Genomic DNA, 12124 nt, shown 5'->3' on the forward strand with positions numbered 1-12124 from the left:
CCCATGAACTGTATACATGCACATCGACCCAGCATAGACATATTTGCACTAGACTGTTTTACTGCACTTTTTAAAAAATAAATCATGTTTCTCGGGGTATCTAAATGTTATTAGTTGTTTAAGTTATGACTATCTGATGGAAGCTGCGTACCAAATCTCGTTACACCTATGTGCAATGACAATAAAATATATTATTATTATTATTAGTGCCCATCTGAAATTGATGCAGCTTAGTTTTCCTCTTTTTCTCCCTCTATGTGGAAATCAAACCTTATGATTGTAATTTTCTTCTCACCCTCTTTTCCAGGGGGATGAATGCCTCCCTCACCTGCTCAATATTTTTTACACTACCAATTCTGGTATAAACCAAGAAATCTTACCGCTCACATTTTTGTCATAATATATCCTTTTATGTTAACATACACAGTGGTTGAAGATTAGCTGGGCAAAACAGATTATTTGGTGGGATGCATCAAAAGCTACTGATAAAGCAAAGTGATAAAAATGTAACCAACCTCCTCTTTGGACGAGCAGTGATATTTCACTGCCCACAGGCCAGTCCTTTAGGATGTCCACCACCTGGGCGTGGCTCAGCTGTTGCACGCTCTGCTGGTTAACCTCCTTGATCACGTCACCTTTCTGTAGACCTTTGCACCACTGGCTGTCCAGGATCATTTTCACTTTCTGCCCGGCCGGACTGTCTGCTATGGCAAAACCAAAGCCATTTGGCCCCTTCAGCAGAGGAATGGTCAGTGTCTCCGGCTGCGAACCTGCCGAGGAGGTCATGGATGACCGGTCTTCAGTCAGACCCAGGTAAGGTCCGTTTGGCCGCTCGATGCTGCCTGCAGGGGGGGCGTCTCTCCCGCCGTGGTCCGGGAGGCCGGGCGAGATTTGTAGGCCCTGGGCTGCGCTTGCCGGCTTTGCAGTCGTGGACAGCCCATCCACAATGGGGGTGGCGCTCACCACGTCGATGGTCGGCACCTGTGTGTCGGCGGGGAGCGGGTAACCGCGGCACAGGATCAGCTTCACCGTCTGGCTGATGGGAACAGACTGGAAAAGCTGCACAACATCAGCGTGAGTCTGCCCAAGGACACAAGTGCTGTTTATATACACTATTACATCACCTGCAGATAAAAGCCCAAACCAAACAATCAGATCCACGCAAACCACATTACCGACTTGCTAAGGCATGCCCAATGAGGCCACTCCAGATCTTTATCTGCGTTAAAATAAATACCAGTGATTCAATAACTTTGTGATCGGCCGTGGGGATAAATACTGATGCCAGTTTCCACATTTTCCTTCTCCAATGTCACACTTCCCAGTATTTATTGCCTTTTAAAACACTTTTGCAATATAATATAGATAAATGTGAGGTTATCCACTGGCGGCAAAAACAAGGGGCAGATTATTATCTCAATGGGGTTAGGTTAGGTATGGGGGAGGTGCAGCGAGACCTGGGCATCCTTGTACACTGGTCACTGAAAGTTAGCTTACAGGTACAGCAGGCAGTGAAGAATGTTGGCCTTCATAACAAGAGGATTTCAGTATAGGAGTAAAGAGGTTCTTCTGCAGTTGTATAGGGCTCTGGTGAGACCACATCTAGAGTATTGTGTACAGTTTTGGTCTCCTAATTTGAGGAAGGACATCCTTGTGATTGAGGCAGTGCAGCGTAGGTTCATGAGATTGATCCCTGGGATGGCGGGACTGTCATATGAGGAAAGATTGAAAAGACTAGGCTTGTATTCACTGGAGTTTAGAAGGACGAGGGGGAATCTTATAGAAACATATAAAATTATAAAAGGACTGGACAAGCTAGATGCAGGAAAAATGTTCCTAATGTCCTGGACTCTCTACTCTCACATCACCATAGCCCACTGAACCCGCTGAGTTACTCCAGCTTTTTGTGTCTATTTCCCCTCCATTTAAGTCCAATCCTTTGTTGACCACTTCTCCACACATTGAATGTGCTATTCCCCTCAGCCTCTATGGCCATTCTCCACACATTTCCCATTCCCCAAAACTACTATTTCCCAGCCTAGCTCTCCAGAACACCCATCACTTGCATCTTGTGGTACTGTGGGGGAAGCTCTGTCATTTGTGTACATGCTTACGTTCTGAATTGGACACTTGCCTGCCAACATGTTCCCGTCCTGAGCTGCAGGTCCATCTTGAATCACATTCTTCACTTGCAGGAACTCATCTGGGCTGTCCCCGCCGATGATTGTGAAGCCAAACCCCATCGCACTCTTCTGAAGTGTTGTCCTAATGAGCATTCCCTGAAGATGGGAGGGGTCTCGAGTAAACATCGGCCTCTCTAACATGGGATCGAGTGGGAGAGGTTGAAAAGAGATGCAACACATTAAAATTTAAAAATGGTGGCCTGAAGCAAAAAACGCAAAATTCTTGCAGGACTGTTCTGTTATGCTTCTTGAGATGATGGGGGCTGCAGGGGGGCAAGGGTCAAAGGAGGAGAGCAGAAGGGGAGGGGAAGAGAATGGGAGAACACAAAAGATAGAGGGGAGCGGGGAAAAAAAGAGGCAGCACTAGGAGGGCGGATATCTCAATTTTCTGGACTAGAATCTCCTCATTAAATTAAAGCAAATATTTTCCACCACAATATTTACTTATAAAACTACCTTTGGCATCCATGCGCACTTTACACCCCAATTTGTTTGTAGAGCTATATTTTCATGCATAGGACAAGGTTACCTCTAATACATGGATCTGGGAGTGACAGACTCTGGGGAAGTGCATCAAGAGGGGTGCAAAGGAATGCTCATTTGGAAAGTGAAAGGATCAGGGAGCTCAAGGTTCCTTGAATAATTTCCATTCTTTCAAATTATTTTTGGGCAAAGTTCACAGCAAGAAGAGAGAGATTAAATGACAGGGTGTGGTGTGGACTTTCATTCGTTATTGAACAAAAAAAAAAATCCTCTCGTGTTTGATGTGTGCTATCTGATAGCAAATTTGCCTTTAAGAGCCTAATGTGTTTGAGCAGGTGGAAAGGGGAAGAGGACGGCCAAGGTAGTGGCGTGGAGAGCAGGAGAATGCGAAGGTGCAGGGAGCAGAGAAGCGGCAGTGGGAGAGAACAGTAGAAAATAGTGCCGCTTTGACAGAGTTCAATTCACACAATGGCAAACAGTGGTGCTTAAAAGTGAAAGTTTCCATTTCAGCAATCTGAAGCTGTCAAAGACAATATACACCATTTCCCAAACCGATATTAGAGTTTATCGAATGATTTAGTGGACAAAGATTTGTCAGACACTGCCCACTAGTAGTCCTTCACTCAACACCTAGACTCTCTGGTGTCTTAAATCACTGACGAATGTGTGTCATATGAGGAAACTAAAATGGAGGAAACGAAAAAGAAGGGAGAACCTTGAAATCAAGAACAACTGAAGTATACTTACTCCTTCATCATCCGTGCAAAATGAATGCTCAAGTCCAGGTTGGTCTAACTAACTATCATTGTACACATTGAGACAGGATAAACGAGATGGCAAGGCCTTCATCGAGAACGAGTGACAAATAACAACAACAATGATTCTGGGAGGTTACTCGCAGAAATTCAGCTGGTATAAGAATTACATTTAGGTCGAGGTCCAAACGGGTATGAAGATAGATAAATCTCCTGGGTCCGATCAAATGCATCCAAGGATACTGTGGGAGGCTAAAGAAGAAATAGCAGGGGGCCTTGCTAGGATATATCAGATATATGACTGAGGGATATATAGCCAACTTCCAGTTGAAGTAGGTACAATAACATTTGAAAGACATTTGGACAGGTACATGGATAGGAAAGATTTAGAGGGATATGGGCCAAATACAGCTGAATGGGACCATCTTAAATGGGGCATCTTGGTTGGTTAGGACTTGGTATATATTAAAATAATCAGCTAACTTCAACAAATATTTTAAATGGTTTGGGACATCAGGAGGTAATAAAAAGCAACGTAAAGGCAAAGTTTTTCATTGTATATATAGGTTCCAGTACCTGGCCGCTGATCTGCATGCAACCCTCGCTGACTGTCCCGATGGTGGACCAGTTGCTTTTTCCGTTTTGCTTCAATGACTGGATTCTCAAACTGGGTTCTCTGGTTTACGTGGCTGAGGGGTCGCAGTGAGGCGACAAAAAGGAAAGATAACTCAGTCTGAGCACCAATTTTGCATATTTACTCACAAACATTTCTCAGCCACGGTTTCACTGATACACTCATGTGGACATGCTCCTGCAATGTGCCTCTTGTGAATTCCACCTTTTCTCAAATATGTGTATTGAAAAATGGTCATTTGGTCAGTTAGGTCAATTACCAGGAGGACCATCAGACCTGTAGAGCTATCCCCAGGTGCCCCAGCTGTTTCAGCATAATGGCCATGCTAAGGAATAGAAAAAGCTCATACTGACAAGATGAGAGAGATGGAAGGGAATCCTCAGACGAGGGAGCACTGATGCGGAAGGGTTTGTCCAGTGAGGAGACACTGGATGGGCATATTGGCAGATGACAGAAGGGGGAAAAGAATGGACACGTTTGGTTGGTAAGTTTAATCAGTACTGAAAGGTCTTTGAATTAATTATTTTTGATTACGATCCTTGACGAGTGAAGCGTGTGGCAGAAAAAAATGCCGTAGGATGGAAGGTGGGAGCGATTATCTATCAAAAATAATGATGAGAGGAAGCAAAGGTCCTCTTCCCACAACCAAGGTCGAAGCAAAGGTTGTCTCAAACTCCACAACCCAAAGTAGACATAATACAAGATAACATTCAACGGCAGATGCGACTGGATCTCAAGTAAATAATGGCCCAATAGGCAATATAGGATGGCGTCAGCTGGATATTAAATTTGGCAGAGAAGCCTATCTGCACATCAAATGTCTTTGGGATAGTTAGATGAGCAGAAGGATAAAGCAAATTATCTTCTTCAATGGGAAGGCTGCTGAGCGGAGTTACGGTGTAAATTTTAAAGCGACAACCAATAATAGACATTAATATCACAACAGGGAAAGACCAGTAGCCATTTACTACTTGGCCCAGTAGGTGTCACATTCATCATTTGAAATCTGTGGGACAAATGCTACCAAATGGAGGACAACAACAGGGGAAACCATGTGTAAAAATCCTTAGGACAGGTTTGCATCATAACATTGAGATCAGTCCTGTTTTAAACAGATATAGATGCACCTCATGTTCTAGAGTAACTTACTCAATGTAGTAGAAACCATACACTGGATCGCTGATCTTTTCCCAGCCATACGGAAGCTCTGCAAGTTTGAAAATGAAAAGAACACCTTGATCAGTTCCATCAATGAAAGTCAACTGCAACTCAGTGCTGTAGTGATAACAGCCACATACTACAATATCCAGCAAGAGCTCCTGAGAACTCCTGCTGTGAGTGGGATTAGACTCCATTCAGTCCTGGTTTATTAAACTGTGATGTGAGCAGCTAACAAATAATTAGAGTGCCATATTCAAGGTCTGTAGATTAGAATTCTTGTGGAAACAATTAGAGACAGTGACCAACTGAGTGGATAGAACACGTTTTGGATTGGAACCCTTCTTCAGACTGGATGCACTTTTCCAGCAGTCTGAAGAACTCTCAAGACCCAAAACATCATTCATTCCCCTCCACAGATGCTTCCTGACCCACTGAGTTCTGCCAGTACATGGTTTTAACGCTGCAGATTCCAGCACCTGTAGTCCCATGCGTCTCCAAGTTTCTATATATGTTGTCAATGTGGAATGCACGAATATTAGAAAAACTAAGCACTTTGAACTGTTGGCAATCCTCTCACACAACTAACTATAAACTGGGAATTACAAGAACATTTGCAATAAAGGACAGTGTTCTGATTAGTTAAATGAGACAGAGTTGCCCTAGGATATGGAGAAACAAGCGACTATAGGTTCTGGAATCTGGAGCAAAAATGTAGAAGGGTCTCAGATTTCCATTAAAAATGCAGATGCATTGCAAATTACACTCGATATAAGTTTCATAGTACGACAAACTGAGTGTGTAAAACTGGGAAATGCAATTCAGTAACACAATTATCACTTGTGATCTTAAAGGCAAGGGAATAGAAGCTGTAAAGGAGCAAAGGAATTTGAGTGCCCATAGACACAAACCGTTAAAAGATTACCCACAGCTGCAAAACACGATTTAATCCTGACTTACACCTCAAGGGGAATGGGAAATAAGTGAGAAAACTACTTGGTATTTTTAGAAACTTATATTGGGCAACATGGAGCAGAGTTCAATATCTGGCACTAGATTTCAGCCTCTATGGGATGGAGAAGGAAAGTGTTGTCTATACTAACCTTGGATGAAATAGAACATGTATTCCATAGAAATACGAGGGGACCATGTGAAATTATGATGACAGATGGGGTACGTTGAGCAGTCCTTGGTCCAGGCCCTATCCCCCAACTCTTTCTCCACTACAACAACTTCACGTTCTGTCACCTCCAACCTAATCAGACTAATCACATCTTCCCATGTCCACACCTTTCTGTCTTCCGCAGAGACCTCTCCCTCTGCAACTCCTTAGTTCACTCATCCCTTCCCACCAAAACCATTCCCTCCCCCTCCCCTGCAATTGCCGGACATGGTTTTAATGCTGCAGATTCCAGCACCTGTAGTCCCATGCGTATCCAAGTTTCTATATATGTTGTCAATGTGGAATCCACGAACATTAGAAAAACAAAGCACTTTGAACTGGTGGCAATCCTCTCACACAACTTACTATAAACTGGGAATTACAAGAACATTTGCTTATGCTTGTTTTGGGGGCTAATCCCCTTCAGTTTTTTCTTCAGCATATAAAAAACATGCTCAATTGGGTTTGGATCGGGTGATTGACTAGGCCACTCAAGAATTTACCATTTTGTTTTACCCTGCCAGTCCCTTTGCGATTAGTAAGCTCCACAGTGCTCTCTTTCTTCTCAATGATGTTCCAAACAGTTGATTTTAGTAAGCCTAAGGTTGGCTGATGTCTATAACAGTTTTATTCTTGTTTCTCACTCATAATGGCTTCTTTGACTATCATTGGCACAACTTTGATCCTAATGTTGATAAACAGCAATAAAAGTTTCCAAAGATGATGGACAGACTGGAGGAAAGACTATGTGCTGAGAGCTCTCTTATACCTGCATTAACGAGGCAATTAAACACACCTGAGCAATTACAAACATCTGTGAAGCCATATGTCCCAAACATTATGGTGCCCTGAAATGGGGGACTATGTATAAACACTGCTGTAATTTCTACATGGTGAAACCAAAATGTATAAAAATGGCCTTTATTAAAATCTGACAATGTGCACTTTAACCACGTGAAATGTTTTTCTATTACAAATCTCAAATTGTGGAGTACAGAGGCAAATAAATAAATGATGGGTCTTTGTCCCAAACATTATGGAGGGCACTATATCCCTCTTGGGCTCATATATGTCTCTATCCAACAATCTGTTATCAGGGAATTTCCTCGGCTGACCCGGGCCGGCCCTGATGTGTCCTGATTGTCTTCGCTTCCAGATTTTTTCCCTGCTTTCCCTACTACAATCAGTCTAAAGAAGGGTCCTGATGCAAAACGTCACTTGTCTATTTTCTCCATAGGTGCTGCCTGACCTGCTGAATTACTCCATCATTTTGTGACTACTTTAGTTAAATCTTAAGGTTGTAGAGTTAACTAATCAAGCTTTCTAAGGGGTGAGATTGAATAGAGAAACTACTTCCTTCAATGGAAAAATCTAAAACAATGGAGCAAAATCTGTTCAGTCATAATATTTATGTTAAAAATACCTCACGAAGGCACCCTCCTTCAAAATCTATCTATTTTAGCACCACAAAACATGTAGGAATCTGATCTACTCTCAACTACTGCCAGAAATGGCTCACAGGGACGTTTAAGCGGAAGAAGATTTAAAAAAAATCTAAAATATTAGCACTAATCTTGCATTTGGTAGAAGGCCAAGAAAGAATTCAGCTCTATTAATCCAGAAGTTCAGTTTACAAGTTAAGAAACTGCAGGCAATAAATTCATCTCCTACGAGCCGACATGCTTGGTTTTCGACCACCCCGACTCCGTAAGCCAAGTCACTGAATAAGCTCAAGGAGTTTTCTAGATGGAGGATATCAAGAATACGGGAATATCAAGAGTTTCGGAAAATGATAGAGATGAAGTAGAAGCTATATCTGTGCTGAATGCAGAGCAGGCTCAAAAGACCAAAGCATTGACTCCAGAAATAATATCTCAGTACAATAATTTCCTTAAAAGTTTGGGAGAGTGTTGGCTATTCCCTGCCTATCTTGTCTTTCCAACCATGGTTCTGGGATAAGCATGATCAATCCTATATTACATGTCTACATGGTGAGATGGTAATGCACTTGGGATGGATAATAGCAAACCAATAATACCCACAAGGAGAACAAATGAACAAGAAAAAGTGATTTGTGTACCTATCACTTTCTAATCTGCTTGAACAGCATATATCAACACCTATGCCTCTACAGACAACCTCAATTGCAAGGTATTACACTCTATCCAGACCAGCAAGCACCCTATTAACACTGGATAACCCACCTACATGATAGACAAAAACATTGAGGAAGCCCCCCTCAAATATTTTCCATGTTCCATGACCTATTGACCTTAATATCCACAAATCCACAAACTAAGCAACTAGTGAGTAACCCCCTAGTGAGTACTTCTTGGCCCAATAGGAAGTACCCTATTATTTTATTAGTTCAGTGCTTTGCCCTAATTATAAGTAAATATCTGTTCAAAACACCAAATTTATTGTAACTGGCAGATAATGTTACTACCCTAAGGGCCTGTCCCACTTACGCAATTTTTTCGGTGACTTGCCGGCACCGTCATACTCGCAGCAGGTTACCGAAAATTTTCAACATGTTGAAAATCCAGCGGCGACCTGAAAAAGGTACGACTCTTTGGGCAACTACTCACGACCGTACGGGCATCACAACGCGACGTGTCGCGTAAGTAGGAAATCCCTTTACTGTTTCGATCAATACAATAGTACTAAATAAATATGAGCACCATATAGTACCGAACGAGTGCTTGGAAGTGGCACCCTTCAGGGAATAAAAATGATTTAAGTGGCCACTCTGCATTAATATAAATTATGCCATTGAAGTCAGGGGAAATGTCCGTGCCACAAGGTGACAGCACCTCCAATTGCCAACTGTGCTGCATTGCTATTATATGAAGGTGTTATTAATGCAAGTGGTTTAATTTACCTTGTCATGCACAACCTCAATGCAATATAATATTTTCCTCATGTACAACTATACTGGCCAGTAGGGAGTAATAAGTTAACTCTCAATCTATTTTGTATCGAGAGTTTTCATTATTTACTTCAAAGTTCAATCAATGTCAGACCAATGAATCAATAGCTGTCTAAGAGAGATTGCACTGCCTTCAACGTAGCAAAAATCACTCGGATTACATCCCATGGATGAAACCAGCTTGCTTTTTCTTCATCCCAGCTCTGAAGAAGAGTTTTCAGCTCCTCAGTTTTCTTTCCACGGATGCAGTCGGATCTGCACAACGCTTCCATTATTGTTTAGTTTAGTTTAGTTTAGAGATCCATGCCGACCAGCGATCCCCGCACATTGACACTATCCCACACACAATTGGAACAATTTTACCAAGCCAATTAGCCTGCAAACCTGTACGTTTCTGGAGTGTGGGAGGAAACCGGAGAAATCCTACGCAGGTCACGGGGAGAAGGTACAGACTTCGTGGTCGGGATCAAACCTAGGGCTGTGAGCAGCAACTCTACTGCAGCACCACTGTGCCGTGTTGTCCTCCATTTTCACATTCAAGTACAAATTCAAGGTAATATCCCTGATTCATTGATGTGACAGAGAGCAGACAGGGTGTTGTGCAAGATGCAGCATGGCCACTAATGGGAAACAGTCTTAAATGAGGAGACATTCAAAGACCATTCACTGCATCTGCCCTTGGCAAGCTCTGATTTCTTGCCCTTCAGCCCATGAGGACATCGCACTTTGTCTAAGAAACTGATGTACTAAAATGCTGAGAACGACATTCTCCACTCTGTATTTTCCCCTTTGCTCTATTTATAGTAATTGATTTTGAACTGATTGTACGTAGGTATGGATATTTGAGCTATTAAGATAGCCTGGAAAGGGAAGTCTTTCACTGTACCACGGTACGTCTGATAATAACAAACCTAAACCCACTGGCCTATTCCAAGCCTAAGTTCCAGTCACCATTATTTGCTTGAGTTAATGAAAGCATATGCCAAATGCCCATCAAAAACAGATCATTTCCACCCAAAACTCTCCCACATAATCAAGATACACAAATCAGGCCTTGGAACATTTTTAGTTCCCACTTTTTGGAGTAATCCCAAAGCCAAGGCAGTACGGAATTACTCTTGGCAAAAGTACTGAGGCAAAAAAACATATTTGAAGGCCCATCAAATTCAGTGCTGAGATCATGGCCTACCAAGCCATCCACAATGGACACCTCCAAAGCACTGAAGAAATCCCACCAATGCAGCCTCTGCAAAATCCTTTACATCCAAAACAGAATAAGTGATCAGATAGACAAAATGCTGGAATAACTCAGCAGGACCGGCAGCATCTTCTCTGGAGAGAAGGAATGGGTGATGTTTCGGGACCCTCAGGGTCTCGACCTGAAACGATGCTGCCTGTCCCGCTAAGTTACTCCAGCATTTTCTGTCTATCTTTGGTTTAAACCAACATCTGCAGCTCCTTCCTACACAAGTGAACCATCAGTATCCATTTGGAGGCCAGCACAGAGTGCTGATTGCACTCAAACAGCTCATCCACATGGCCAAATCAGCATCTCAAAGCAAGCAATTTACTCAGCTTTGTCACAGATACAGAATTCCAGAAGGACAGAAAATGCTCCAATATTTTCAAAGCTTCCGTGGAAATAAAGTGCAGCACTCTCATAAACAATGCAAGTTCTCGGTTCTTGGCAGCTCAAAATGACCATCATTCGCCAAGGGCACTAGACATCTCAAATCTTCGTCATAGAAGCACACCGATTCCATTTGCAAACAGCGGAAAAAGCACGCAACATTCCAAACCACCTCATCCAGCATCACCTTCCCCACCCGTGGCAGAATCTGCAAATGTTGTACGCTGGCCTCTGTTCCGAAGGACTGCCCAAGAGGTGATAATCAAAATTCACATTCCCAAGAGAGATGTTACATCAAGATCCTGTACATCAAGATCCTGTAGGTGGATGGCAATGACACCATGCTAGTGTTCCAAGAGTCTAAATGACCCTGACATCTGGGATTTTCCCTCAAAATGACAGAAAACTGAGCAACTGCCTACTCTTTCCATTGCTCATAATTGGTCATAGCATACCTGAAGTTTTATTCATTCTGTTGCTGGAGTAGTAATTTTTTTTTCATGCACTCTAAAACGATTCAAGAACCATAACTTTGTCACTGATTGATTCTTGCTAAACATCATGCAGCCCTTCATAATTAATTCAGTCCTGTTTGGGTAGGTGCCTGCAGTTCATATAAAACCATCTTACTATATGTTGTCTACATCTCCAAATGGTGTCAGACAATATATGCTCAACGTTTGAATCGAAAGGCTGAAATCCTACTCTATCTTATTACCTTAACGAGTTACCCAAAATGGTCAAAGTCCTCCATGGGGTCCCAAAAGGTTCTACAGGGCAGGCTTTGTATGAAACCCTGTCTGAAGTGATGGAAAAAATCCCTCAAAATTCTCTCAACAGCAGGAGAGATCTCCTGCAGCGAAACGCTTATTGCTCCAGTCAATTAAAGTATCAGTATGTTGTGCGATTTTAACTGTTATATTAATACATTTTCTTAATGTTTGTGGCATTCTGTTATCAGTTATTTTAGGAAAAACATTGCAGAAGTTTGACTTCAATCAACGATGAGCGCATTTAAATCTCCATTCTCCACATGACCTTTAAACGTGCTTGACTATTTAAAGTTTCAAGTGGATCAAAATTTCTCATCCCAAAAGTTCACTTTTCACTAGCACAGTGATTAAACCTGGGGAAAAGTCTCATGGACTCTATAAAATGTTTTGAAAGGTCCCCGAGGTTGTAACAAAAAA

General features: G+C 42.3%; 1 protein-coding gene across 8 annotated transcripts in view; it reads right to left on the reverse strand.

Annotated features, from left to right (window-relative positions):
- The window catches only part of magi3a (membrane associated guanylate kinase, WW and PDZ domain containing 3a), a 125331-nt gene that overhangs the window by 27944 nt on the left and 85263 nt on the right, over positions 1-12124 (reverse strand). For all 8 annotated transcript variants that reach the window (XM_055654402.1, XM_055654403.1, XM_055654399.1 and 5 more), the window contains exons 8-11: positions 5205-5262; positions 3998-4110; positions 2135-2317; positions 516-1124 (exon numbers count right to left, since the gene is read on the reverse strand). In XM_055654402.1, coding sequence (XP_055510377.1) covers positions 516-1124; positions 2135-2317; positions 3998-4110; positions 5205-5262 — 963 coding nt within the window. The remainder of the gene's footprint in view (positions 1-515; positions 1125-2134; positions 2318-3997; positions 4111-5204; positions 5263-12124) is intronic.

The sequence above is a fragment of the Leucoraja erinacea genome, chromosome 24 (assembly GCF_028641065.1).
Source record: "Leucoraja erinacea ecotype New England chromosome 24, Leri_hhj_1, whole genome shotgun sequence".
Lineage (NCBI taxonomy): Eukaryota > Metazoa > Chordata > Chondrichthyes > Rajiformes > Rajidae > Leucoraja > Leucoraja erinaceus.